The sequence below is a fragment of the Peromyscus californicus genome, unplaced genomic scaffold (genome assembly GCF_007827085.1).
Source record: "Peromyscus californicus insignis strain IS unplaced genomic scaffold, ASM782708v3 Scaffold_5__1_contigs__length_169319896, whole genome shotgun sequence".
Classification (NCBI taxonomy): domain Eukaryota; kingdom Metazoa; phylum Chordata; class Mammalia; order Rodentia; family Cricetidae; genus Peromyscus; species Peromyscus californicus.
The window spans coordinates 104,442,116-104,467,295 of record NW_026294573.1 but is presented as its reverse complement, the minus strand read 5'-3'; the positions used below and the strand labels follow the sequence as shown (position 1 = coordinate 104,467,295).

Genomic DNA, 25,180 nt, shown 5'->3' with positions numbered 1-25,180 from the left:
CCACCACCGCCCGGCTCCCTAACAACTTTTACTAGTGATTTTTAACATCTATTGGTTCTTGCAAGAGTCATTTATTTTATTGGTGGAAGGTTAGTTATTTTAAAAAATCATTCCTAATTCACTAATTTTGACTTTTAAAATTCACCAGATTGTAGAGATGATCTCACCCTGCCCCCATTTCACCAAATTGTACGTTGATGAGTTTTTATCTGGAGCTTTAAAAGGTCATTTACCTGCTAGGCAATATCATGTCCTAAATACACTGTCATTATTAAAAATATTTTCAATGAAGTTTTCTTATATACCAACCATAACATGGAGTTTTCAATCTTCATATTCTGAATCTAAAATGAAATATGTTAAGAATCATACATAAGTTGGAAACTACTTCTTAATGGTTTATTGAATGAATTGCATTTATTTTGTTTGGTTGGTTCTATAGCCCATTTCTTAATTGGACTGTTGGGCATTTTGATGTCTAATTTCTTGAGTTCCTTATATATTCTGGATATCAGTCCTCTGTCAGATGTGGGGTTGGTGAAGATCTTTTCCCATTCTGTAGGCTGTCGCTTTGCCTTGTTGACCGTATCCTTTGCTCTACAAAAGCTTCTCAGTTTCAAAAGGTCCCATTGATTGATTGTTTTCTCTCAGAGTCTGTGCTACTGGTGTTCTATTTAGGAAGTAGTCTCCAATGCCAATGCGTTCAAGACTACTTCCTACTTTCTCTTCTAGCAGGTTCAGAGTAGCTGGATTTATGTTGAGGTCCTTGATCCACTTGGACTTAAGTTTTGTGCACGGTGATAGATATGGATCTATTTGCAGCCTTCTACATGTTGATATCCAGTTTTGCCAGCACCATTTGTTGAAGATGCTTTCTTTTTTCCATTGCGCACTTTGGTTGGTTGGTTCTGGCAGTGCCAAGGATTGATATTTGTGCCTTGTGCATGCTAGGTCAAGTACTCTGCTGCTGAGCTATCTCCCAACACACTTTGCACTGTTTAATTTTTTGTGATCTAGTGCATTTAATTAAAGTTGCTTGCATGAACATGGGTGAGAGGTTATTTAGAGGAGTTTTGACAACTTACCAGTGTTGCTTTTTATTTTATTTTATTTATTTTAGGCTGCAGGTTCTTGATATACTGCCTAGGCAAGCCTGGAACTCTTTAGTTCAAGTGAGCCTCCTGCTTCAGCCTCTTGAGTAGCTGTGACTAACAGATAGTTGCCATTGTGGCATTGTGAATGCTTACTTGTTTTATTCATTGACATTAGTTTATTACTGGCCTATTGTAAGGTAGACAGTATCCAGAATTTGTTTTATTTTTTGCCCTTCTCTTTGTGTGTGCAAGCATTTGATGCACAGGCCAGCACCAACCTAAATAACTGCATATTCTTGCATTTGGACAAATTAATATACCTAATCATTACATTGTCTTGCTCATTTCCCTGGATGTTGCTATAATAAATAGCACTTAGAAGAGCATTAATGATATATTTTAAGTTAAAAGTTATTTCTCTAAAATTTTTCTGTAATTGTCCCTCATATTAAAATTTACTTGTATCATTATATGAAATGAGATCTAAAAGTAACTACCTATCATTTCCAACATAGGAAAAGGTAAAGGATTTTTAAATAACAATTTTTATTTTAGGTAACTTTTTTTTTTTTTTTTTTTTTTGAGGCAGGGTCTCATTGTGTAGCCTTGACTGGCCTGGCCTAGAGCTTGTTTTGAAAATCAGGCTAGCCTCAGAGCACTGGGATTATTTAGGCATGTGCCCCCATGCCTGGCTATTATAGATATTTAAAAAAATCTAACATTTTGAAATGATTTCTCCTTTAGAAAGTTTGGAAGAGTGGCTGGGGAGATATTTCGCTGGGTAAAGCACTTGCCACACAGTCATAACAACCTGAGGTAAGATCCTCAGAGCTTAAGTAAAAACTGGATTCGTGGCACAATGGTAGTAATCCCAGTGTTTATCCCCACCAGGGGATGAGAGGCATAGGACAGGAGAACCAGAAACTCACAGGGCCAGCAAACCTGGCAAGCGCAGCAGTGAACAGTAGGAGATTCTGTTTCCAGCAAGGTGGAAAGCAAAGACGAACACCTGAGATTGTCCTTTGACCTGCACATGTGTTCTGTGATACCTGTGCACCCACATTCACACACAGGGACACGTATACATACATCATACACAAATGACATTTAGAAGAGATATTACTAGCATTAATTATAAACACAGTTCATAGAAATAGTCTCAAATCCTTAGTTGACACAGTCTTTTAGTAAAACAAATTTCAAATCCTCCAAGGAAGAAATGTGTTTTGCAGGAAAAATAGAAGCATAAAATAATTACATTTACTATAACTATGGTTGTCTGTTGATTTATTTTGGAACAATAAAGATTCCTTCCATGTTAGAGTTATGTTTGGATTGTTTTGGGAGAACACTGGAGAGTAATGAAACTGTGTTTTGAAAATGTGTTGTTTAAACTGGGCATGATAGTACACACCTTTAATCCCAGCACCCAAGAGTCAGAGGCCTGTGGAGCTCTGTTTTGAGGCCAGCCTGTTCTACATAACAAGTTCAAGACAACTAGGGCTACATAGTGAGACCCTGACTTAAAAAAAACAAAAGGGGGAGGGGTTAGGGTGTTTGATTTCTTTACTTAACCATTTTACTTTGGGAATCTAGAATAACAGGGATTTTTATATAATTTGATGTTTGAACAACTGAGTCCTGTGTTCACTGTCATTTAGCCAAGGCATTTTTAGTGTTCAAAGGAGCTAAAAGACTATTGTTCTCAACCAAGGAAGACTTTAATGGCTAATGACCACTTTGTGCTTCATTCCTATTACTTTCTTTTGTTTTTGTTTGTTTGTTTGTTTAGTGTTTTAAGATAAGGTTTCACTATATAACTTTGACTGTCCTGGAACTTGTAGACCAGGCTGGCTTCAAACTCATAATAAAGATCTATCTGCGTAGGCCTCTGCCTCCCTACTGCTGGGATTAAAGGCATGCACCACCAAGCTTGACTGCATTCCTATTTCTTAAGTGTCAGATATATAAAAGAATATACTAAGCTGAAAAACTACTAATCTGCAGGCCCTTTCTGTGTAGAAATTAAGCAGGTGGTCTCCAATCCAGGTGAATGAAGGGTCAGCTGGCTTCTGTACTTAATAATTTAAACTGGATCTGGAATTTTCAGGAAGGGGAAGGATAGTCCTTTATCTCTTCAAATGCTATAGCATTTGGATTTCACAAACAAAAAATTACAGTGCTTTAAATAATTTGCTCATTTGGTGTTATACCTCTGATAGCTGAAAATTATTTTTGGAATGTATATTTTTGTTTTCTTAAAAGATACACATTTGGCTATAATCTTGTATATACAACCTCAAAATATAACATTGAGCAAGTTAACATTTCATTTAGGTTTCTTTTTAGACTCAAATGCAACAACAAATGTAGGTTTCTTGAGCTCTTTTTTTTTTGGTTTTTCAAGACAGGGTTTCTCTGTGTAGCTTTGCGCTTTTCCTGGAACTCACTTGGTAGCCCAGGCTGGCCTCGAACTCACAGAGATCCGCCTGGCTCTGCCTCCCGAGTGCTGGGATTAAAGGCGTGCGCCACCACCGCCCGGCCTTCTTGAGCTCTTTTAATACTTTTTTTTGGTGTATTTAACAGTTCTAAACTTGGGCATTGTGTGTTCAGTGTGGATATTGATAAAACATAAATTTTGTTAGTTTCTCAGAAAATAAAAGAAACTGAAACAATAGCAATGATAAATGGTAACAGTGAAGCTTAAAAACTGTTTTTAAAGCTGTTGTTTTTCTGATGTACAAAAGCTCTGTACTGACGCAAGACTGGTTGACATGTGTATATCCTTTTCATGGTTTTTCAGTTTGATTTTTTTAAAAAATCATATCGGCAGTTTAGTATTGTAAACTCATTGAACTGATATTAGTCTTATTACTTTATTTCTTCCTTTTCTCTGTCTCTCCTTTTCATTTCTCTTATTCTTCCAATTTTACCCCTCTTACATCAGACAAGACTGGCAGGCTAAGAATGACAAAATTAGGATTATTTCAGCTTTTTCTAATGTTAATTATGAAGAGCAAGAAAATAAATATGAGGAGATGAATGGGAAAACATCACAAGACTTTATAGAAAACAGTGATATAAATTTGAAACAAGTAGGGGTAAAAGAAATGAGAACCTTTTCAAAACTGACGAGAACCATAACCAACAAAAACAGCCAGAGTACAATTGGAGAAGGATATCTCTCAAGAGCAAGCACACAGAATCCTCTGCTGCCCTTAATTTTGACTATAAGTGTGAAACGCCTGCATTTTCCAGATATCCTCAGAAATATAACACAATAGATAGGCGGAGAAGAAATTCTTATACAGTCATTCTGAAGATAATGAAAGATGGTATATAATACCAAGATTAATTACAGATGTGCATATCCTGATACTGAGAATTCTGGCCATTGTCACGTTGAAAAGAAGAAACTAAACTATCCAGTTTTATGCCCTTACAAAAATGGATTTGTGAAAAGCAGCACCTGGAACACGAACTTGGAAAGCCATGATTGTGGTCTGCCCTTTTGCTTAAGGAACCATGGAAACTCTGGCTCTAACCACTCTGTCACTGATTTTGCTCTATTAGATATTCTTGAAGATTCTACCAGCAGTACTTCTGAAGAACTTCTAGATTCCCCCATTTCTGATGAGCAGGAAACTATGTCACCAACATGGCATCCATCCAATGTCCACCATATGGGAGACTTTTCTGAAGAATATTATGTGGCACGTTCAGCATTGCCATTACAAACGGTGAACTCTGATGCAAATGGCGTTGGAGATTTGTCCAAATGTTCCACGGAAGATATGGCCCCTTCCTCTATTGAGGGACCCAAAGAGAATTATGTTGACACTATGGATGAGCTTCAGTGTTTGGTAGAAACAGTGTCAGAATATTTAGCAGAGAAGGAAGAAGAGATTAATAGATTTGGTTCCCTTTCAAAAACTAGAAAACCACATGAACACAACATTGCTGTTGATAATGCAGAACGGAAAACACCCGAGAATCAAACATCACCTTTAGCTGTGACCCAGAATGCCAAGGCCAAGGCTGTAGTATCTTTCCCTGAGCTGAATGGAGTAAAATGTGCTGTTGGTTCTTTATTCAGTTCACTAACAGAGAAGGTAGGTTCAGGCACAAAGCATCTTACAACCTCTGTGGAAAAAACTGGTTCATTTAGTTCCAGAGAAAACAGAAACTCTTAATCAAACAGAGGCAGTTAATTTGGGAACTAGCCTGCATACCAACTCAGTATTCAAGACGGATCTTTCTGCACAGTCTTTATTATCCCCCCAAACAACGGATGATAAGGATGCTGACAGACACTGCAAACCCTCTGAGATGAGCACCTGGGTGAGAAGACTAAAGGAGTAGGCTTCCAGGACACCACAGAAACTGTGAGAAAGGACTCAGCTCCACAGAGTCAGAGTTCAATTGTGAAGTCTGTTTTCAGCATGCTGAATCCGTTAAAGATATTTTCTGAGAAAGAGGAAACCAAAAATGAAGGCTGTACCAAAGCACTGAGTAGGGAAAACTTTGTTGGATGTGGTTCAGAGTCAAATCAAAAGGAGGGCAACCAGAGTAGTAGTCTTGTTGCTGTAAGTAGAAGTAGAAGAGAAACTACAGATCTCCAAAAGCCAGTAAGGGAAGATCTGCTGTCCTTACAAGTGGCTCATGAATCTTCAAACATAGCTAGTAGTACAAGTGAGAAAGGTGATGTTGAGAATCCATTGGAAGGAAAACCTTGTGTAGATCTTTCTCAGTTACAAGACCAACCAAAACTAAGTGCCAAGGATACTTGGGAGCATCTTGGTGTATCTGGTCGTACCCCTGCAAATCAAGAGCTTGCTGCAAAGCCATTAGAGGAAGACAAAGTTTACCAGTGATGATGATTTCCTTGAGCCACTCAGAAGATCATTTAGTCAGTTTCTGTTTACTTCTCCTGAGACCTGTCAAAAGGAAACTTTGTCAGAATCTGTCAAAATTCTTAAGCCGGAGGAAGATGGACAGAAAAGGGGTGCTAAGAAAGATGGACATTCATTTTCATTTAGTGGAAGACTGCGTATTCCATTTTTCAATGTCCTTAGCCATTCTGAAAAGCATGAGGATGTAAAAGAGAAAGAAAGTGTTTTTCTTTGTTTAAATTTCCTCTTACTGACAGTCATGACACTGCTAATAACCAGAGTTTTCAGAGCTCAGTATCAACCACTGCTAAAGGTATCCTACGAAATAGCCACATGGACACCAGACTTAGTTCAGTAAAACCTAGTCCATTTCCAGATATTCATAATGATCTAGTAAAATTGGGTAATACCGAGGAATTCAATAAGGATGACCAAATAAATTGTCCTGAAGATGTTGAACTTAATTCATTAAAATCTAGTTCATTTTCAAATGTTCATAATGACCCAGAGAAATTTAACAGCATAGAGGAATTTAATAAGAGTGACCAGATTACATTGTTCTGAAGATGAAAAACATCATACAATGAGGTCTGACTCACCCTCTAATATTAATAGTGATTTTGGGGAATTTAGGAGTTTAGAGGAATTGAACCCAAGTAGCCATGTGGCAGTAGAGCACCATGAAAGAGCTGACCCTGAAGTTGTGCCTAAAGAACACGTAACTTTAGAGCTCTCAGAAGAACTTGAGAATCTTGCACAAGTGGCATTTCCCTTGATGCCAGACTCTTCACTGGAGCTTACTTCTGCCGTTTCAAAATCCACATTAGTTAATGACATTAATGAAGACAAAGTCGAAGATAAAACTTCTAAAAAAGAAACCCAAAGAGGCTTCCTTTCTGGCCTTTTAAACAGGTTTACTTCTCTAGAAAACATGCCTAGTCAACAGGAATTCAATCGGAAAAATGACTGTTCCCATCACAAGAATAGTACCTCAAGCCCATTACTCTCTGGAATACTTAATTTGATATCAAACAGCAGTGCAAACAGTTATAATCCAAATGAAGTGAAGCTCAAGTCTTTAGATGAGACAAAAAATTTGGATGGAAGTAAGCACTTATCCACAAATGAAATCCCTGTTGATTCATGTGTGACTTCTGAGAACCAGAGTAGCCAGGTTGAAAACAATGAAACTTCTAGCTTCATAAAAAGTTCTTTATCATTATTGAAAGAAATCATCCCATCATCTGATGGTTGGGTTGATAATCATCTGTACCCTCCTACATGGAAAAATCAGGATAGTGAAAAAACATTGCTCTTCTTCTGAGAACATACTCCATTGTACTGAACAGGGTCTCTTAGAGAAATCTTTGGCTAACAGGCCAACATCAAATCATATTCTTGAAGTAAAACTTCATGAAAGGTCAAACAAGTTAAGTTCACCAGTACTAAATACTAACGTTTTAAATAAGTCAAACCATTATCAAGGTTTTGATGAGGACTGTTTTCAGTGGGATCCTGATATAAAAGACTTCTCCAAAAACTCCAGAGGACTTCAACCAGTTTATCATTTGTTGAATCAAAATATGTTTCCACCAGCAGATGCTTTCTTGTGGCCTGACTCAGAAAATCCAGTAATAAATTTGTGCCAAAAAGATCAAAATGCAAATATCTTTGAGTGGGGCACAAATCCAAACAGTGTCATTTCATGTGACTTACCATATGAATCATCCGACCAGTTAGCATTTAATGAAGGTTACTTATTAAGAGGTGATATGTGGGCAGCCAACTCATTATATGGAAACTCTGGTTATCTTCCAATTAATGAGACCAAGAATTCACTAGAAGAATTGCCCATTGATTTAAGTTACTCTTCAGATTATGAGAAAATTATGTACTCTCTACTGGAGCAAGAATCATTAAGAATTGATGAAAACTACATCTTTTCAAGTTTTGGTTATGAGTATCAGGAGTGGTTATCATGTCTTGAAAATGCAGTTTGGTGTCCTTCAGAGGATGGAAATTATGGATATTATATGTTTCATGATGGTCAGTATATATACTCTCTCCTCACTGATTCTACTGGGCAGTATGTATATTTATTTATACCTGATTATTATTATCATGAATATTTGAATTATAATTTAGAAACAGATGATCTTCCAAGTATTGTGTTAGATGACAGCATTATTTCTGCCTATAGTTTTAAAGTTCTTGACAAGGAAGATGATATAGTATGGTATGTTGAAGAAGAACCATTTGAAGATCCTCTTGATTTATCTGTAACTTTGCCAAGAAGTGAGAGGTCATTGTATGTAAATCTAGAAACCTTTTCTCAAGTACTTGAATCAAGTTTTGACCAAAGGGATAAACCATTAGATTTTTCAGGCTATAATTCTCAAAAATTTAAAAGAGATTTTAGATCTTTCATAGAGAGATCCCATGGTTTGGAAGACTTTGAGTGTATATTGGATCTCAGAAACAAACCTGGAACTATGAGCAATCATGTCTTAAATAGAGGCCAAATTATAGAGAGAGATATGAACTGGCCTTTAGCTAAAAAGTCATCAGCTCACCTTTCCAGGTTCCATTTGCTTCAGCCATCTTCTGAAGAAACTTCCTCTTTAATTCATCCTGAAAGTATTACTAAGAGTTCACAAAAAGAAGAAACATCATCAGTGAACAAATTGACACCTGTATTTTCTGTTTTGGGTGCCTTAATTAGAAGTACTTTGAATTTTGACAAGAATGAATCTGTAGAAGCTTTGGTTATACAGAAAATAGATCAGCAGTCAGAGTTAGCTGAGTCTGTATGTGATGGTCCTCAGCCATTAATCTTGAGTAAGCAATTATCGTGTAACTCCCCAAAGGAGGAAGAAAGTCATCCTGAGGGTTTGGAGAAGCTGATGGTACCCAGTGTTCAGCAACCAGAGTTTACTGACAACATAAGGCAAGAATTCTCTTTCCATAAAAATGGTCATACGGAAAAAGAAAGTTTATTAAAGTCTGATTTTCAAGTAAGCCAAACAACTCTTAAAGATAAAACAGTTGTAGGTGATGTTAAAATTATTACAGCAAAGTCTGTTTCAGATCCTCTTGCACCACAGCTTAATAAGGATGAACATAAGACTTGTGAATTTCTGCAGGACCAGTCTTCCAAAGAGTCTGAGAGAACTTTGCTTAAGAGTGCATTGAAACTCTTTCGTTGGGAAGAACCATCTTCAGTAAGTGCAGTGACAAATGAAAAACAGGCACCTGGAAGTTTGAACCTTTTTAAAACCCAAGTGAATAAGGAAGAATCATCAAACTTGGAAAAGAATGGTGATAAAGGTGGTGGAAAGATTGCATCTCAGGAAAAGAAAGAATCTTCTGGCGTTTCAAAGTTTTTTGGTACCCTTGGGGATTTCTTTAAAACCAATGTTTCTCCCATACAGACAACTGAAAATCGGCCTGTCTCTTCAGTGACTGGTGAGCACGATGACAGGTCAAGTCCTAACACCGTGCATCTATTGCATCAGGATACTGGAAATTCTCTTCCTATATCAGTTTCCTCAAAGAAGAAGGTTAGGATTAGAAGTCTGAACAAACAGACTACTATTGATGACAGTGGGCTAAGTGAGTCATCAACCAGGGAGATGCAGGGCAATGGTCTGAATGAAGAAGAGGTACCTTTCAGAGACCATCCGGTACAGCAGTCAGCAAGCCCACCTGTCTCAACAGGTAGTCCTGTAGAGTCTCCCAGAGGCTATTCAAAAGGATCTGGTGCCATATCTGTAGGAACAGAAGTTCCAAGGAATAATAAAAAGTCTTTTGATGCTCTGAGCAGAAGAAATACAAACGAACAGGATCATTTACCTAACAAAGAATTGAAATTTTCAACTGCTACATCTCCACCCCAACAAGAGCTTCCAACTAGGAAGACTATATTTTCTTTCTTAACTGGATCTGAAAAGTCTGAGAACAAAGCCCCTGCAGCTCTCCCAAGGGCCAAATCTCAAGCAGAAGGGCTAGTCACACTTCCTTCCTTTTCTCCACCACTAACTTAAGCATCAAGAAGGATATCTCTCGAAACAGCTCTGCTTTCAGTTTATTTAACTTGTCGTTTTTGGATGAGAAGCAGCAGACCTCTGAGGAGAAGCAAAGCCTTTCAGCTGTTGCTCCAGTGACTGCCCAGCCCTGTAAGCAGCCAGTTGTTTCTGTGGACACTAGAGATACAGTGAAGGAAGGTTCTAATAGTCGTAAAGAAAGCATAGGCCAGAAAGTAGCTCATGAAGAGCGAATGGCTCCTTGTTTATCCGTTAACAGCACCACTAAGCTTCCTACCTCCCTTGCAGATGAGCTCGTAGAGAAAACCCAGGGAAAAGTGAGTTCCAGTCAGGAAGGAGCAGAAGGAGCAACCGCTTCTGATTTTCAAGTGAATCAGTTGCCAGACAACATTGTTCCTCCTTTACCAGAATCTCAGGAACAAGCCCTGGAGGTAGCTCCTCATGAAGAAGAGGCTTCCCACCAGGAAACTTTCCCCAAGGGCTTAGAGGCTAAGCCTTTTCCCCATGATAATGGTTTGATTGAAAAACTCAATGATTTAGATGTTTGTAATGAACACCAAAATGAAAGATTTACCACTGACCCATTGAACTTGCCACTGGGAAATGCCTCTGACAGTTTCTCAGCACAAATCCTGGATTCACCTTCTGCTTCTCTAGAGCCAGGGCATGCAGGGCTCCTCCAGAACCCAGATACAGATAAAGTAGAAGACAGATCTACAGTATTGGGCTCCAAAGTAGAAATGCTTTCAGGGTTTGTGACCAAAGTAAAATCTTTTTCTGGGTGCTTAATTGAACAGCCGAAGACTTTTTCTGGACTTTTTTCTACTCCTAAATCTGCAAAGAAAAATTCTCTTTTTTCTTTTTCCTCCAATGCACCATCTCAGCCCCTCAAAAGTGAGTTGTTTGGAATTTTTAGAAGTCCCAAACCAGAGACATGTAAACAAGAACCATCTGTACCTACTTCATGCCTTCAAAGTGGTTCTTCCAGAGACACTGTAGGATCAGTACCTCCAGAAAGCTTGCATAGACAAGCTTCCTCTACAGGACTGAATTCAGAATCTGTTCTCAGCAGCTGTAGCATGACTGTGGTTGGTGCAAAGACAGAATCAGATACCTTGACAGATAACCCTAAACTAACACCTGAAATGGAGAAAAATAACATTCCTGAAAATACTTCAGAACCCCCAGGTTTTGAAGCACTTGCTACATCTTCTGTCTCAGAGGATGATACGGGGCAAGGAATGTTATCTTTGAGTGATGAAGGAGACATGGGGATGTTGCAGGGCACAGACACAGAGGCATCATTGGAAGCAGAGCATAGTCTTCCTTCAACACAGCTACAGCCAGATCCTGCCTGTATTGCTGAAGAGATTCCCCCTTCAAGCCAACCACTTCTTGAACCAGAACCAGAGCCAGAGCCAGAGCCAGAGCCAGAGATCCAGACAACTGGCACAAACCAAGAGTTCTTGGGGCTTGCAAGCACTTCGCTAGAAACTTCACTGTTTGATGAAGCAGCAGTCAGTGGGAATACCACACTGGAAACACAAGAGGATCTTTCTTGTCCTTTGCAAGAGGAATCTGTGCTTTGTGCCAAAGAATGTTCTGATATACTTCATGCCCAAAAAGATCTGCCTGAAGCCCCTCAGGAAACAGAGCAGGCAAGGCCTCATTTTGAGATCCCAAACATGGCCAGTTGGCCAAAGTTTCACTTGCCATCCACTCCTTCTGACCATGGGAAGACACTGAGTTCCATTTTTAATCCCTCTTGCTCATCTGGTGGCATGGCAGCAGAAACTGGGTTAATGTCAGGTTTTAAGAAGTTGTCCAGTCTGTTTGAAGGAGCGAGTGAGGGGAAAGGAGGTATTCTGGGAAATGATCCAAAACTAGTGTTTGGAAAGAAACTGGATCTTTCATTTCCATGGTCAAAAGAAAATAAAAGAGACTCTGAGAAAATGCCTACAGACTCTTCTCCTCCAGTTTTGGTTGTTAACAGGGATCAGGACCTTATCCTCAGCAAGGTAAACAAAGTTTTGGAGTCTTCTCAAATGCCTAGTGCTAGTCCTGAGTCAGCTGACATCTATACTCAGCCCTCTGAGACCACTGAACAGTTGGAGGCCAAGCCAAGTGACTATGCTCATGGGCTTTCAAGATCTGGTGAAGTGGAAAGGCAGCTGGAAATTCCAGCACCTGGAGAACACTGGGGTACAAACAGCGATCTCTCTGGATCTGCCTGTCCTTCAGAGAAACACAAGGAAGAGCATTGCACTATCTCTGGGCTACTTCAGACAGAAAAGCAAGAAGAGGAGATGTCTGCTAACACTGGTTCTGTTTTGAATGTGGGGCAGCTAGTCATTCTGGAGGATGTCAAGGACCCAGTGACCAACAAAAGGCCTGTTCTCAACTTAGGCATCATAAATGGTTTTAAGGAATTGACCATTTATGATGCAGATGACATGTGGTAGATTATTATAGTTTACTTTTGGTCCATCTTGTGTCTTTCCTAGCACCTAAGCTTCATGTTAATTAGGGGTTAAGTGACAAAAACTAATGTGTGATATTTTCCTACTCTAAATTTTCTAGTGCCAAATAGAATTTATTTAGTGAGCAAGGAACAACTAGCATAAAGGAAAGAATATTTGCACAGTCCAGTTTGTTTTGCCTTTTACAAGTGGAATGGAGGGGTTGGGGATTTAGCTCAGTGGTAGAGCGCTTGCCTAGCAAGCGCAAGGCCCTGGATTCGGTCCTCAGCTCTGGAAAAAAAAAAAAAAAAAAAAAAAAAGACAAGTGGAATGGAGAAGGGAGGACAGGAAGAGGCAGCGAGGATTTAAGGGGTATCTATTATAAGTGTATAATCAGATAGGACGCTTTCTTGGGTCTTAGACACTTATATTACAGTAGATGAGAATAGTTGTGGTTTGCTTTGGTTTGCTAAGTCTTCTAAGATGTCTCCCCAGTGGCTGTGAGGGTATAAAGTAAAATACAAAGTGCAAAGGGTGACTTAGGATCATATGTATTCCATATCCTATTCCACATGGATTTATAAAACTTCCTCTAGGATCTCTGATATAGACCATCACAGTGCTCTGGACTGAATGACTACAACAAAGGATAACCCTGGGTTGCCATGATATGCCACTTAAAGCTGTCGTTCTTTTGCTGCTGTTCTTTCATTTGGAGTGCTGAACAAGGTCCACCTGTAGAGATTGCTACCATTGCCTCTGAGCATAAGCACTGCAAGTTTAGTTTAGGAATGCTACTTTGACATCTGGCCCAAACATATCCAAAGCATTAGGATTACTTAGAACAGTGGGGGTGGGGGTGGGGAGAGAGAGAGAGAGAGAGAGAGAGAGAGAGAGAGAGAGAGAGAGCACATTGATCTACTTAGAACACTTATCTGACACATGCTCTGCTAATATGTACTGAAGAATCAGAAATCAGCCTGAAAATAGCAGGTAATTGAGAGTACCCATAGGGAAAATCTCTTTGGAAAACAGCAGTGCTTTCTTTTAATCTGACCAGGGGTAGATATTAGACCTTAAGTTAAAGACTTGACTCTGGGAAAAAACAAAATGAAACCAATTCTCTTTGCATAAAAGCTTTCTAGCAGGATACCTATTATTAAGAAAACAAGAACTCTTGACTTGTGATTGAAATGTACAACTGGACTGGCCTTGTCTCACTCATCTCCAAGTCCATCTGTCTTCATTAAGACTGAATCCCTTGGAAGATGAGCTTCAGGGTTCCAGGGGTGTCTTGATACTGTTCTTCTCACTAGTCTGCCGTTCTTGCTACCATGGCAGTTACTCTCAGCTACAGTGGCTGGCCCTCATTGCAGGGAACACTTATTTCCATGCATGAGAACTGAGGTGACCGAGAGAGGACTGAACTGGCCTCACTTCACAGACAGATAACTTTAGTATAGTCCTGGTCTAGAGGAGTCGGACTTAGTTCACTTTATGCATAACTGAGCCTTGACCCGAGAGAGACTCAGCTACAGATAGATGGATGGATTTATCTTAGGGATATTTCCCATGCCACTAAGGGTATCACTATTGCATTTGTGTTGGTGAGACCTGTGGAATTCCCCTGAAGAGTTTCTTAATCCTGGTCTTTATCTCCTAGTGGCTTGCACACTTTATTCTGCAGACTGAAGGAACATGTCTGTCTGCTTTGCCAAGGACAGGCACACACATTGTAATTATAGAGGAAGCATCAAGGACTTCCTTTTATTAAATAATAGAAGGGGAGTGGAGCCCATGTACTGCACTTTACTATGTGGAATTTGGAAAACTTTAATCACAGCCACTGGAAAAGTTTCTTTAGGAGACTTAGTAAAGAGTTTCATAAGCAACAGGCCATCTTACTATTTCTTCATTCTACTGACAGTTAGGTAAAATATTCTGTGAAGTCAGGCTGGAGTCATAGTGTAAGTGGTGTCAGAGAGCTTAGCATTGTCTTCTCTCTTTTTGTGGTTGTGCTGAATGGCTAGAACAATTTTTCTAGATTGAAATGTTTGCCCTTGCTTCCTAGGAACCTCCTTTTTTTTTTTTGCTTCATGCAAGTATTAGTTCCCAGATGTATCTGTATTTGTGGTCTGGTCCTTGGTTTGCATTTATTTACTAATCTGTTTTCTTTTCATTCTCACAGCCCTACCAGCAGTAGTAGGTATGGCTCCTCCTGTAATGTGAGTCAAGGAAGCTCTCTGCTGAGTGAACTAGACCAGTATCATGAGCAAGATGATGATCGTCGGGAGAGGGACTCCATTCATTCTAGTCATAGCTATGGCAGCCTCTCCAAAGAAGGCCAGGTTGTTTTGGGAGAACAAGAGAAAGCCTTGGACATGACATATGAATCGGAAAAGGAGAAAACAAGTGAATCCAAGGATGTGAGAAAAGATGTCACAACCCACCCTCCTCCAGATCTGGTGCTACACAAGGATCACGTCCTAGGACCCCAGCAGAGGTAGGCGATGGCTAACTCACATACTGTCTGTTGTATCTCTTATTGAATACAAACACTTTTCACTTGTTTCTTGCAGCTAGGTAGGTGTGGGCCACGGCAAGCATAGTCAAGTTGGTACATCTTCCTTTGATTTTTGATAGAATTCCCAAGATACTTGAAGGACTTGTGTTACTGAGGTACAGGTGCACCAAGACTTCTTGAGCGTGAAGTCTTGACCCAACAGATGGTCTCTGAGTCTGAAACTGGGCCTGAGCCCCACAGATCTTTTAATAGTTCCCATTGCTTAGGGTTCCTTGGCTGTATCCACCTCTATTCATATTTTAATTCCTTTTGTGAACATTGATATTTAGTTTTGTTTTACCCTGTTTGAGGAAAACCAGAAAAGAATTAAGAAAGAACTGACAGATTTAATACACCTTCCTGTAATTAAAAAGCCACTGTACATGGTTTGGCATTTTGGTATCCATAAGAAGAAAATGGTATAATCTGTCTTTTGGTCAAGTGCAGTGTGTACTGTGTAACTTAATACTCTGGAGGCTGAAGTACAGAGTCAGGGGCTGAAGATGTCAATAGTAACTAAAAGCAGCCTTTTTAAGAGTCATATAATAAAGTTTAGTGTCGAGTTTGAGTGTTTTTTCTATACCTTGAGCTATCCTGTTTAGAATAGTTGAGAGGTTTGGGCATAGTAAGTCAGTTTTAGTATTGTTGACATTTTATTGGAAAATAATTATTACGGGAAACGATTGTATTCATTTTAGTCACTTGTTTGATTATCTGGCCTCTACACAGTAGATACTAATAGCAGTGCCCAGGTGACAACCAAACCTCTCTAGACACTGTCAGATATTCTCCCAAGGACAAAATCTTGCCCCTGCACCCATTTGAAAACCACTAGGATAGAATGATAAGAGTCTGGCTTAGATTTTCAGACTTCTAGATCTCATCACAGATCTAAGAGACCAGAAAAATGAATGCCAGGTGGCTGGATGAATCATATATCTTCCTGAAGATTGTTATAAAGCTCCTTTCTCTCTTCCCCTATTTTTTGCTTGTTTTTCTTTCTTTTTATAAAATAAGGTCTTATGTTGTAGCCCAGGCTGGCTACAGACTTCTAACTCAATCTCCTGCTTCTGCCTCCTGATTGCTGAGATATAGGCATATACTACATTGCCTAGCTCCGTTCTTAGTTTTCAGTCATCTGTTATGGTTCAGTTGATAGTGAAGAGGCCCAGGAGACAAAGGTCTGGACCTGGTCCTCCTGGGTTGATGACCCACCAAAAGGTTGGTTCTTCATGGACCTTGAACCTGATGTTACTGTTGTCAGGGCTGAGCTCTTGGTAGAGGCCCTTGCCCTTGCTTCTTGTTTCATCGCCTCTCAGTGTCTATGAGCTGTTTCATTTGGCTGCATGAATAAAGGGGAAGGAAAGAGGGATGAAAAGGATTGTCATTTTAGAGAGGAATTGTTTTCAAACTAGGTGTTCAGAACTATGCTGTTTTATGGCCTCAATCACTAGCCGAGTGTAGGCATGAGTACAAAAATGTTTTATTTTAGATATTTGGCAGTTTTGCCTTGAATAGTGTCACCTTGTTGCCTCTGCTATTTGCAAGAAATATTCTTTTCCTTGTTACAAGTCTTCCCGAGGAGAATGCATCTTCACCGTTTACCCAAGCCAGAGCACACTGGATCCGAGCAGTTACCAAGGTCCGACTCCAGCTGCAGGAGGTAGGAAATTTGTTCCAGTAACGGTTGGGACAGTTTTTTCCTTTGAAAAGTTTGGGAGACATATGGTGCTGGAGAAGCTGTCAGTGATTAGTCATCTTACAGTGTGCTTCTGCAAATGCATGGCAATTAAGTTAGGCCTTAAGAGGAAGGGAGGTGGCCTGGGCTTTTTCTAGGTTGCCTAATGAAAATCAAATAGGCCTAGCAGGTGGGAACTTGAAGGTAGGGTTAAATGCCCATTTTCTCTACTATCTTCTTTTCGGGTTAATGTTCTCATAAGGAACAAGACCTCTTCAGTAATTTGTTGTATTCTTTATTGGCCAGTTCAAGTACCACTGACTGATTTTTATACAGGGTTGGAAATAGGGTACAGACATTTTTATGGGAAAATTTGGGCCCTAATATAAGGCCCAAAACATGGACACATTTAGATCTGCAATGAGGTTCCTGGAGAGATGGCTCACTGGGTCATCTGTGCAAGCATGGAGATCTGGGTTTGGTTCTCTGCACCCATGTAAATAGCTGGGCATGGCTGCATGCATCTGGAACCCCAACACTGTGAAGGGAGGTCGTAAGGGGAGGATGTTGGGGGCTTGCTGGTCCCCATCCTATTTCCAGATCCTGTGAGAGACCCTGTCTTAGAATAAGGCAGAGATTGGTAGAGCAGGACACCTTACTTCCTTTGGCCTCCATGCACCTGTACACATTTGACCACACACAAAAACACACGTTGGAGTCTGGAGGGCGCGAAGGAGATGGAGAGAGGGGAGAAAAGGAGGTAGAAAGAGGAGAAAAGCAAGAGTAGATGGTCTAGATAGGTTCTATTGCTGTGATAAATACCATGACCACAAGCAACTTGGGGAGGAAAGAGTTTATTTTACCTTACAGTTTAGAGTACTTCATGAAATAAAGACAGGGTAAGAACCCGAGGTAGGAACTGAAGCAGAAGCCATGGAGAAACACTGCTTACTGCCTGCTCCCCGTGCCTTGCTCAGCTACCTTTCTTATACAGCCCAGGACCGCTTGCCAGGGGTGGCTCCACTCCTAGTGAGCCAGATCTTCCTGTGGCAATCATTCGCCGAGAAAATACCCTACAGAGCCAACTGATGGAGATATTTTCTCAATTGAGAGTCCTCCTCCAGTTAGCTCTGTTTTAATTGAGTTGACATAAAATTCACCAGGACAAAAGATGGAGTTTTTCACTTTTAGCATTAAAATTTCCTCTTAGCAAAACATGTTCTTATCTGTGCATCAGAAGACAGGTAGAAGTGTTGTGTTTAAATGATAGCAGTCACTAGTGTAAAACTTGGCAGATATTAAAAATTCAAGCGTGCTTACATGTGTACACATACCCTTTAAAGACTAATTTGAAACCTAAGTAAAGTTGAGAAAGAGCCATATAATTTTGTATCCTTTCATCCCAGGCTGCAGCTGCCACCATTTGACATTTGCTTCATTGTTTCCCCTCTATTATGACCCATCTTTCTCTCAGTAACTTGAGAGAAAGTTGTAGACAAGAGATTATGCCACTCCTAAATATTCATATCCTCCCCTAAAAAGAAGGCCACTCTCCTGAATAACCACACTTGCACTATCAAGAGGAAACTTGCACTCTCAAGAAAACACTGGCATCAGGATGCCATGCACATTTGCTGCCCCCTAGAAGGTCTCCCTTTCCTTTCTGAGCCAGAATCCAATGGCCACTGCATTTAATGGTGTCTCTTGTCTCCTTCAGCTTGCGACAGTTCTCAGTCTTTGTTATCCTCCACAGTTTTAAATAATGAAGGCTTTCATTTTGTAGCATGGGTCCACTCTGTGTTTCCTCATGTTAGGCTCAGGCCATGCTTTCTTGATAGAAATTACAGAAGAAGTATCTAATGTGAACCTGTCCTGCCATATCTGACATTAGCCTTAATATCTGGTTAAGTTTGTATCAGTCACGTCCCTCCACTCTCAGCTCTTTCCCTTTATGGTGAGAGCCTCTGAGACTGTGGTGCTATTTCTTGTTCCTCATCAGATCTGTATCTTCTAGGATGACACACGTCTGGAGCTACCACTAGTGGGGGTTGCAGGTGCTAACTTAGTTTCTACCATCCTTTCTACAGTGAGGAATAGAAGAAAAATTTCCTGTTCACCTATTGATTTAATTCAGTAAGACTCATATGTTACTTAGTGCACCAATTGAAATATATTATTATCATTTGTTTTGATAAATTATTCTAGTTACCCTTTATACACCATTCTATATACACATGCACATACATACACGTGATTTTGTGGATTGTTTTTAAGTCAGGGTCTCAATATATAGCCTAGGCTAGCTTGGAGTTCCCTAAAGATAGCATTTCATGATTCACCTTGGAAAACTACAGAGAAAGAAAGTAAATTCTGGCCAGGCTCAGCAGATAAACCCTGATAAGCTGAGTCAGGATCCACAGCATGGAAAGAGAGAACCAGCTTCCACAAGTTGTCCACTGACGTACGCACACATATGCACATGCACACATGGTTTTGTGGATTGTTTTTAAGGCAAAGTCTCTCTCTACCCTAGGCTAGCTTGAAGTTCCCTGTGTATTCTTGGCTTGTCTCAAACTCTCAATCTTTCTGCTTAAACCTCTGGAAAATACTGGGATTGTATGATGTGCTATTATATTCAGCCTGAAAAACATAACATTTAAATTTTTAAACGTTTTAATTTAATGATTTTGGTTCTTTGAATCAAGGTCTTGTTACACAGGCCAGGCTGGCCATGAATTTATGCTCTTCTCCATCATCAGTGTGTTGGGATTACAAGTGTGTACTACCATGCCTGTCTTAAAAATGTTTTTTTTTTATCACTAATAAATATTCTTAGATGTCAGCTATTAATTTGTTAGGCTTTTTACATTTTAATTTCCTTGATGTCATATGTTAATATAATTGTATGTAGATATAATTTTAAGTAAATAATGTGTCTAGATAATAAAACACTGGGAGGCTGGGCAGTGGTGGCGCATGTCTTTAATCCTAGCACTTGGGAGGCAGAGCCAGGCAGATCTCTGTGAGTTCAAGGCCAGCCTGGTCTACAGAGCGAGATCCAGGACAGGCTCCAAAGTTACACAGAGAAACCCTGTCTTGGGAGGAAAAAACCTAAAATACTGGGAGTCTGTCGATCTGGACTGACTGATGTGAGAAAAACAAATATTTTTAACTGACATTTGTAGAGTCAATGTCATAATGTTGTTTTTATTTTGAATGTTATTAAAGTAAAAGCCTTGAAATTCTTACTATGAAGTAAAATCATCTTCCCTATGTGAATGAAAACTCGGAATGAGAATAAGATATGAGTTCAATTGGTTATGACATTAAAGAGACAATATTTGAAAATATAAAACAAAAACAAAATCAAACAAATTAAAAACCACCCAAAAAGTGAAGCTTGTAATTGTCTGTTTATCCTGAATTAAGAGCAATCACTATGTAACTGAGTGACGGTTCTTAACACAGAGATACCTGGCCATTGGTTAGTAGTGGCCAAAGGGGGAAAGAAAAGCTAGAGCCTAAAATGTGTTCCACTTATGCTTCAGATGAGCTTTGTTGACAGAGTGGATGATATTGTAAGGCAGAATGAACACAGCACCAAGAATTTTTTCTCCTGAATTATCAAAGTTCAACTATGCCACCCTATACCCTGTGCTGAAGACACTAATTTTTGTTAGTTTGTTATTTATCATGGTAGTCTCTTTATGTAAGCATAAAATCAAATATCAAATTTCACTTTCCCTTTCATATAAAAGGCCATGATCTAGTGTTTACTGCTCTAAAGATCATGGTGTGCACCTGGGAGAGTGAGGGCCTGAAAATGAGGGGAACTAGCGTCTGAGGCAATAGCCAACTTTATTCAGAACATGAGTTTATACTGCAAAGGTTAAGAAGAATCGCATGAGTAAAGTTCTCATGAGTTCAAGCTGTAGACAGTCACAAGGTCGAGCTACACGTGGCAAAAACATGTTTTTCCATAGAGGCATGTGAACAAATAACAATATCCAGTTGTAATGAACAATCTAAGTGAATTCACTCCTATCTGATACACCTGGGAGGGGCATGAAAGCACATTCCAAGAGCAATTACATGTTTTTGAAGAAATAGAGGTCACAAGACTCTTGGTTTTTTTGTTTGTTTTATTGTCTTGATTTGTTTTGTTTTGGTTTGGTTTGGTTTTTCGAGACAGGGTTTCTCTGTGTAGCTTTGGTGCCTGTCCTGGATCTCGCTCTGTAGACCAGGCTGGCTTCAAACTCATAGAGATCTGCCTGGCTCTGCCTCCTGAGTGCAAAGATTAAAGGTGTTCACCACCACTGCCCGGCTAAGACTCTTGTTTTCTTGACGTTTTCTTGTAAGCACTCAGAATTCCCTTTGCACAACTGACTCCATTCTTGGACTGTGTTCCAACAGTATAGTATACACATGAGAGCACCTTTTGCTTCTTCACTAGAAGATCTTTTTATTTATCAACTCTAAGAGAACTTTTCCTTTGTAACAGATGCATACTATTCCACTATGTGACTGCACTGCAATTATCAGTCCTCTGTTGCTGTTCCTTTTGAGCAACAAACCATGCTGGAAGTGAGAAACCTTTTATGTTGGTCATTCCACGTGTGTGTGCACCTGTCATTTCAATATACATTACCACACTGTTACTTGTTCTTCAATAACTTACATGAATGCCAGAGATCTGCTTTAAATTGTCTTCTGTAATCTGGGCTGATGGAGTGGCCAGCATTGGGAACATGACCAGTTACAACTGTAAAGGGGAAGTAAAGATGGGAATTAAATGAGAACGTGGCAAATAACTCTGCAGGTCTGCTTCACACAGATTACACGTGTCTCTCTTGCTCACACTGGCCATGCCAGAAGTCTGTGGACATTTGTGAAAGGCTTTAATGATCACCCCAAAAGGCCTGTGCCTTCCGTAGGGCATACTGGCAAATTAGTCCCTACCAGTCATGCCAGGAGGTGTTCTTTCCTAACCCACCAAAAGGGTGACTTGTCAAAGTTTTGGGGTTTTGGTATTCTTTTAGGTTGTAGTATCTTAGTAGTTTAAATTTATGTTTCTTGCCAGTAAAGTTGAGCATTTTTCTTACATAGAAAGGCTAATTAGAAATTATTTTGTGTGACTAGTATATTCTTTCTCTGTTTTTATTGAGTGTTTTGTTTGTTTTCTTATTAAATCTTATAGGCTTTTTGTGGTTTAGGGAACTTAACTCTTTATTACATGAGTTGCCAGTCTTTTCTCAGTGTATCATTGTGAGGAAATGTAAAAAGTTTTAAAGAATCATGTTTTTCTAATCCAGAAAATAAAGAGAACATAGTATCTTCCTCTAAGCATTGTAAATTATCCAGGAAAGCCATGACTTTAGAAAAGAATATCAGGAAAGAAAAAAATGTTCATACTTCATGGCTCCACATCATCTCCATGATGCAACAAATTCCTTCTGGTCTAGCTCTACACAGTTCAAAGTGTGAGTCATGGACCAACACAGTCTGGGAGCTGTTTGATGTTAGTCTTTGATGAAATAAGTACTGAAATTGAAAGTGCACCTTCAGAGGCAATTTGAATTGCCAGGACATCAGGTACATAAAGGTCCTGTCTCATCGAACAGGGTATGAACTAAAAGTATCGGACCAGGACATTGGGAATGAAAAACCAGATCCTTAACAAAAAGTACTTTGGAATGCATTAGTCGATACTTGTAAAACGTGGAGTGATTTATTTTCCCCAAATCCTCAGAGACTTTGCACTTGCTGTTTCTTGTGCCTGGAATTTTTTCTTAATTCGTTTTGCTAGCTTGTCATCCATGTCTTTTAAGACCTAGCCAGATGTGAAGTGTTTGGAGAAAGTTTCCAGACTGTGAAAACCTATTTAAGAATTGGCATTCCTTGTGAGATAATGGGGTTGTTATTTGCTGGTATGCCTTCCCTTTTTAAAAACAAACTTGTGTAAGTTCCTGGAACGTTAGGGATATACTTTTTTTGTGTGATATTGCCTGATATAGAATAAGGCAAGGAATGTCTAGCAAATCATTTGTAGTTATTTAACTAGCTGAAAATGCCCATCATTTCCCCAAATGCCTCCATATATAAGTTACTTTTCTGTTGTGATAAAGTACTATAACCAAAGGCAATTTGAGGGAGAGTATTTGGGCTGTGGTTTGCTTCCAAAGGTCTAGACAAATGTTGAGGAAGGCATGGTGGCTGGAGCAGGAAGCTGAAAGTCATATCACAACCACACACAGGAAACAGGGCACTCAAAGTGGGGCAAGGCTGTAAACTCAAAAAGCCCAACCCAGTGATGTACTTCCTCAGCAAGGTTCCCCTCCTAAAAGTCCTATAACCTCCCCCAAACAGCACCACCACCTGGGGACTTAGTGTGTAAATATGGGCCTATGGGGACAAATCTCATTCAAACCACTGAAATGTGCTTCCTTATCTTCTAATTCATCCTGTTTCCCAAGGTCCAGCCCCTAAAGTCAGTAACAGCAAAATACTAACTACTCATATCAAGTGTTCTTTCTTTTGTGATACGTATTGTAAACAGAGGCTTTTCTCTGTCCTACCCCATCCCATAGCCATTTTCCAAATAATCCAAATATTTGGTTGATGGCTCAGGCTTACTACTAACTAGCTCTTACATTTCAGTTAACCCATTTCTATTAATTTTTGTATTGCCACATGGCCCATGGCTTACTGGTGCTCTGACATTTTGCTCCTTCGGTGTGTGCTGGCATCTGCCCCTGACTCCACCCTTTTTCTTCCTGTATCTCTGCTTGGGTTTCTTACCTGGTTCTTTCCTGCCTTGCTATAGGCCAAATCAGCTATTTTATTAATCAATGGGAATAAAACATATTCACAGCATACAAACGAGTTATCCCACAGCAACTTAGTTAAACACAAGTTTACTGACTTATTATAGTATTATATATAGGATTATAGTTTGAGTAGTTCTTTGTTTTCTTAGTTTTTGTAAGCTTTATTCTGGGTTAGCAAATGTTTTTGAAAACCTCGATTGATAGATTAATCATACCGTATGATATGAGTGTTCCTTAACAGTTCTTTCTACGTTGTCATGAATAAGGTTTTAGTAAATACTAGCTTAGAAATATATTTTCTTTTCTGTTTATTTCTTTAACTTGTCTTAAAATATTCAAGTAAGTGGTCAGCTAAGGAATATTTTTTTTTTTGAGGAATTGATGAATTCCTAACTTTATTTCAGAAAATATTTTCTAGTTCGTGCTTTGAGAGTCTGAATGTGCTGGACTGACTTTGAGTATTAACATTTTTGTCAGTTTGGCCAAAGAATGGTGACTGACTTTTAAAATTTACATTGTTGTTTATGACTTGAGTATTCCCATAAGTTTAGAGTCATTTATACTGAGTTGTTATTTCATTAAACAGATTTTGGAGCACTACCACAGAAAGCACACTTAAGACATTCCTATAAAATTGTCAGAGACTAAAGGGATTGATCATTCAGGGGCCATACTTGTGTCCTCTGAGTATCTGCACATCTGAACTTAATAACTGTTTGGGACATGGCTGGTGCTGACAAGGCAGTGATGTTGGTAGTGTGGGCGGATGGGTATGAGTCTGTACCTTATTTGGTTTAGTTGCAGAAGAATCTGAGGGAGGAGGTGAGACTTTGAGCTCTAGAAACAGAGACTGCGGTGGCAGCAGGTGGGTGGGTGTTCCAGGTGGAAGGGACAGTAAAGGAGAAGGCATGGAGGCAGCCGGCCGTCAGGAAGGCTTGACAGGAGCTCTTAGACTGTTGAAAGCGGGCACAGAAGTGAACAGAGAGATCAGAAGGCCCACATTCGAGTGGAGCTGTCCCAGGAGACACAGTTGTGGCAGGGCAGCCTAGGAGATGGAGCAGCAATTTCTCAGGGCAGTCCCTAAAAGAAAACACCAAATTGGTTGACTACTGCAAAGTTCTGGTCCCACTTGTGACTTTCTCCAAGCAAAGAAGCTTCTTTGTCTCATAATGAAACTCTAAAAAGGTGGTCCTTGGGGAGACAATGGTGAGCCTCAAAGAGAAGTGGGCCTTTGCGGACCCTTCTCTTAGACTAAGTCGCACTAGGAAAACACTTTTATAACCTGAGACGCCAGGGTTTTCTCTGATCTCGGCTTCCGCTATCTCCATTTCTGCCCTTTGATGATCACCAGTTTTTCTATTTCAGATCACTGAAGGTCACATGTTTAAGCCTTCCTCTGACCAGTAAATGCTGTTATTGTTGAAAATTGTTAACCAGGGGATAGAGAGATAGTTCAGTGGTTGAGAGCACTGACTGGTCTTCCAAAGGAACCGAATTGGATTCCTAGTACCCATATGGCAGCTTGCAATTCTGGGGCACTGCATTTACATAGTACTCATATATACACACAGTCAAAACATCCATACACGTAAAATAAAAATTAAAAATTGTTAACAATTGTTTT

The 25,180-nt window shown here is 39.7% G+C and overlaps 3 protein-coding genes across 12 annotated transcripts in view; all 3 read left to right on the top strand.

The window, feature by feature from the left end:
- LOC128096280 (protein unc-13 homolog B) overlaps positions 1-25,180 on the top strand; it is a 207,862-nt gene that overhangs the window by 111,784 nt on the left and 70,898 nt on the right. For 8 of the 10 annotated variants that reach the window (XM_052715657.1, XM_052715656.1, XM_052715653.1 and 5 more), the window contains 2 exons: positions 14,677-14,991; positions 16,624-16,714. In XM_052715657.1, the coding sequence (XP_052571617.1) occupies positions 14,677-14,991; positions 16,624-16,714 (406 nt within the window). Of the gene's footprint in view, positions 1-10,143; positions 12,419-14,676; positions 14,992-16,623; positions 16,715-25,180 lie in introns of those variants that run through there. The other 2 variants (XR_008213587.1, XM_052715647.1) reach the window with 1 other exon arrangement.
- Positions 4,395-5,529, top strand: LOC128096284 (uncharacterized). The gene has a single exon (XM_052715674.1). The coding sequence runs from the start codon at positions 4,427-4,429 to the stop codon at positions 5,285-5,287; it is 861 nt and encodes a 286-aa protein (XP_052571634.1). The 5' UTR covers positions 4,395-4,426; the 3' UTR covers positions 5,288-5,529.
- Positions 6,430-7,410, top strand: LOC128096285 (uncharacterized). The gene has a single exon (XM_052715675.1). The coding sequence runs from the start codon at positions 6,570-6,572 to the stop codon at positions 7,308-7,310; it is 741 nt and encodes a 246-aa protein (XP_052571635.1). The 5' UTR covers positions 6,430-6,569; the 3' UTR covers positions 7,311-7,410.

What these genes read in the sequence shown, in the direction of transcription:
- LOC128096284 (XM_052715674.1), top strand. Translation starts at nt 4,427, where the DNA reads ATGGTATATAATACCAAGATTAATTACAGATGTGCATATCCTGATACT.
- LOC128096285 (XM_052715675.1), top strand. Translation starts at nt 6,570, where the DNA reads ATGAGGTCTGACTCACCCTCTAATATTAATAGTGATTTTGGGGAATTT.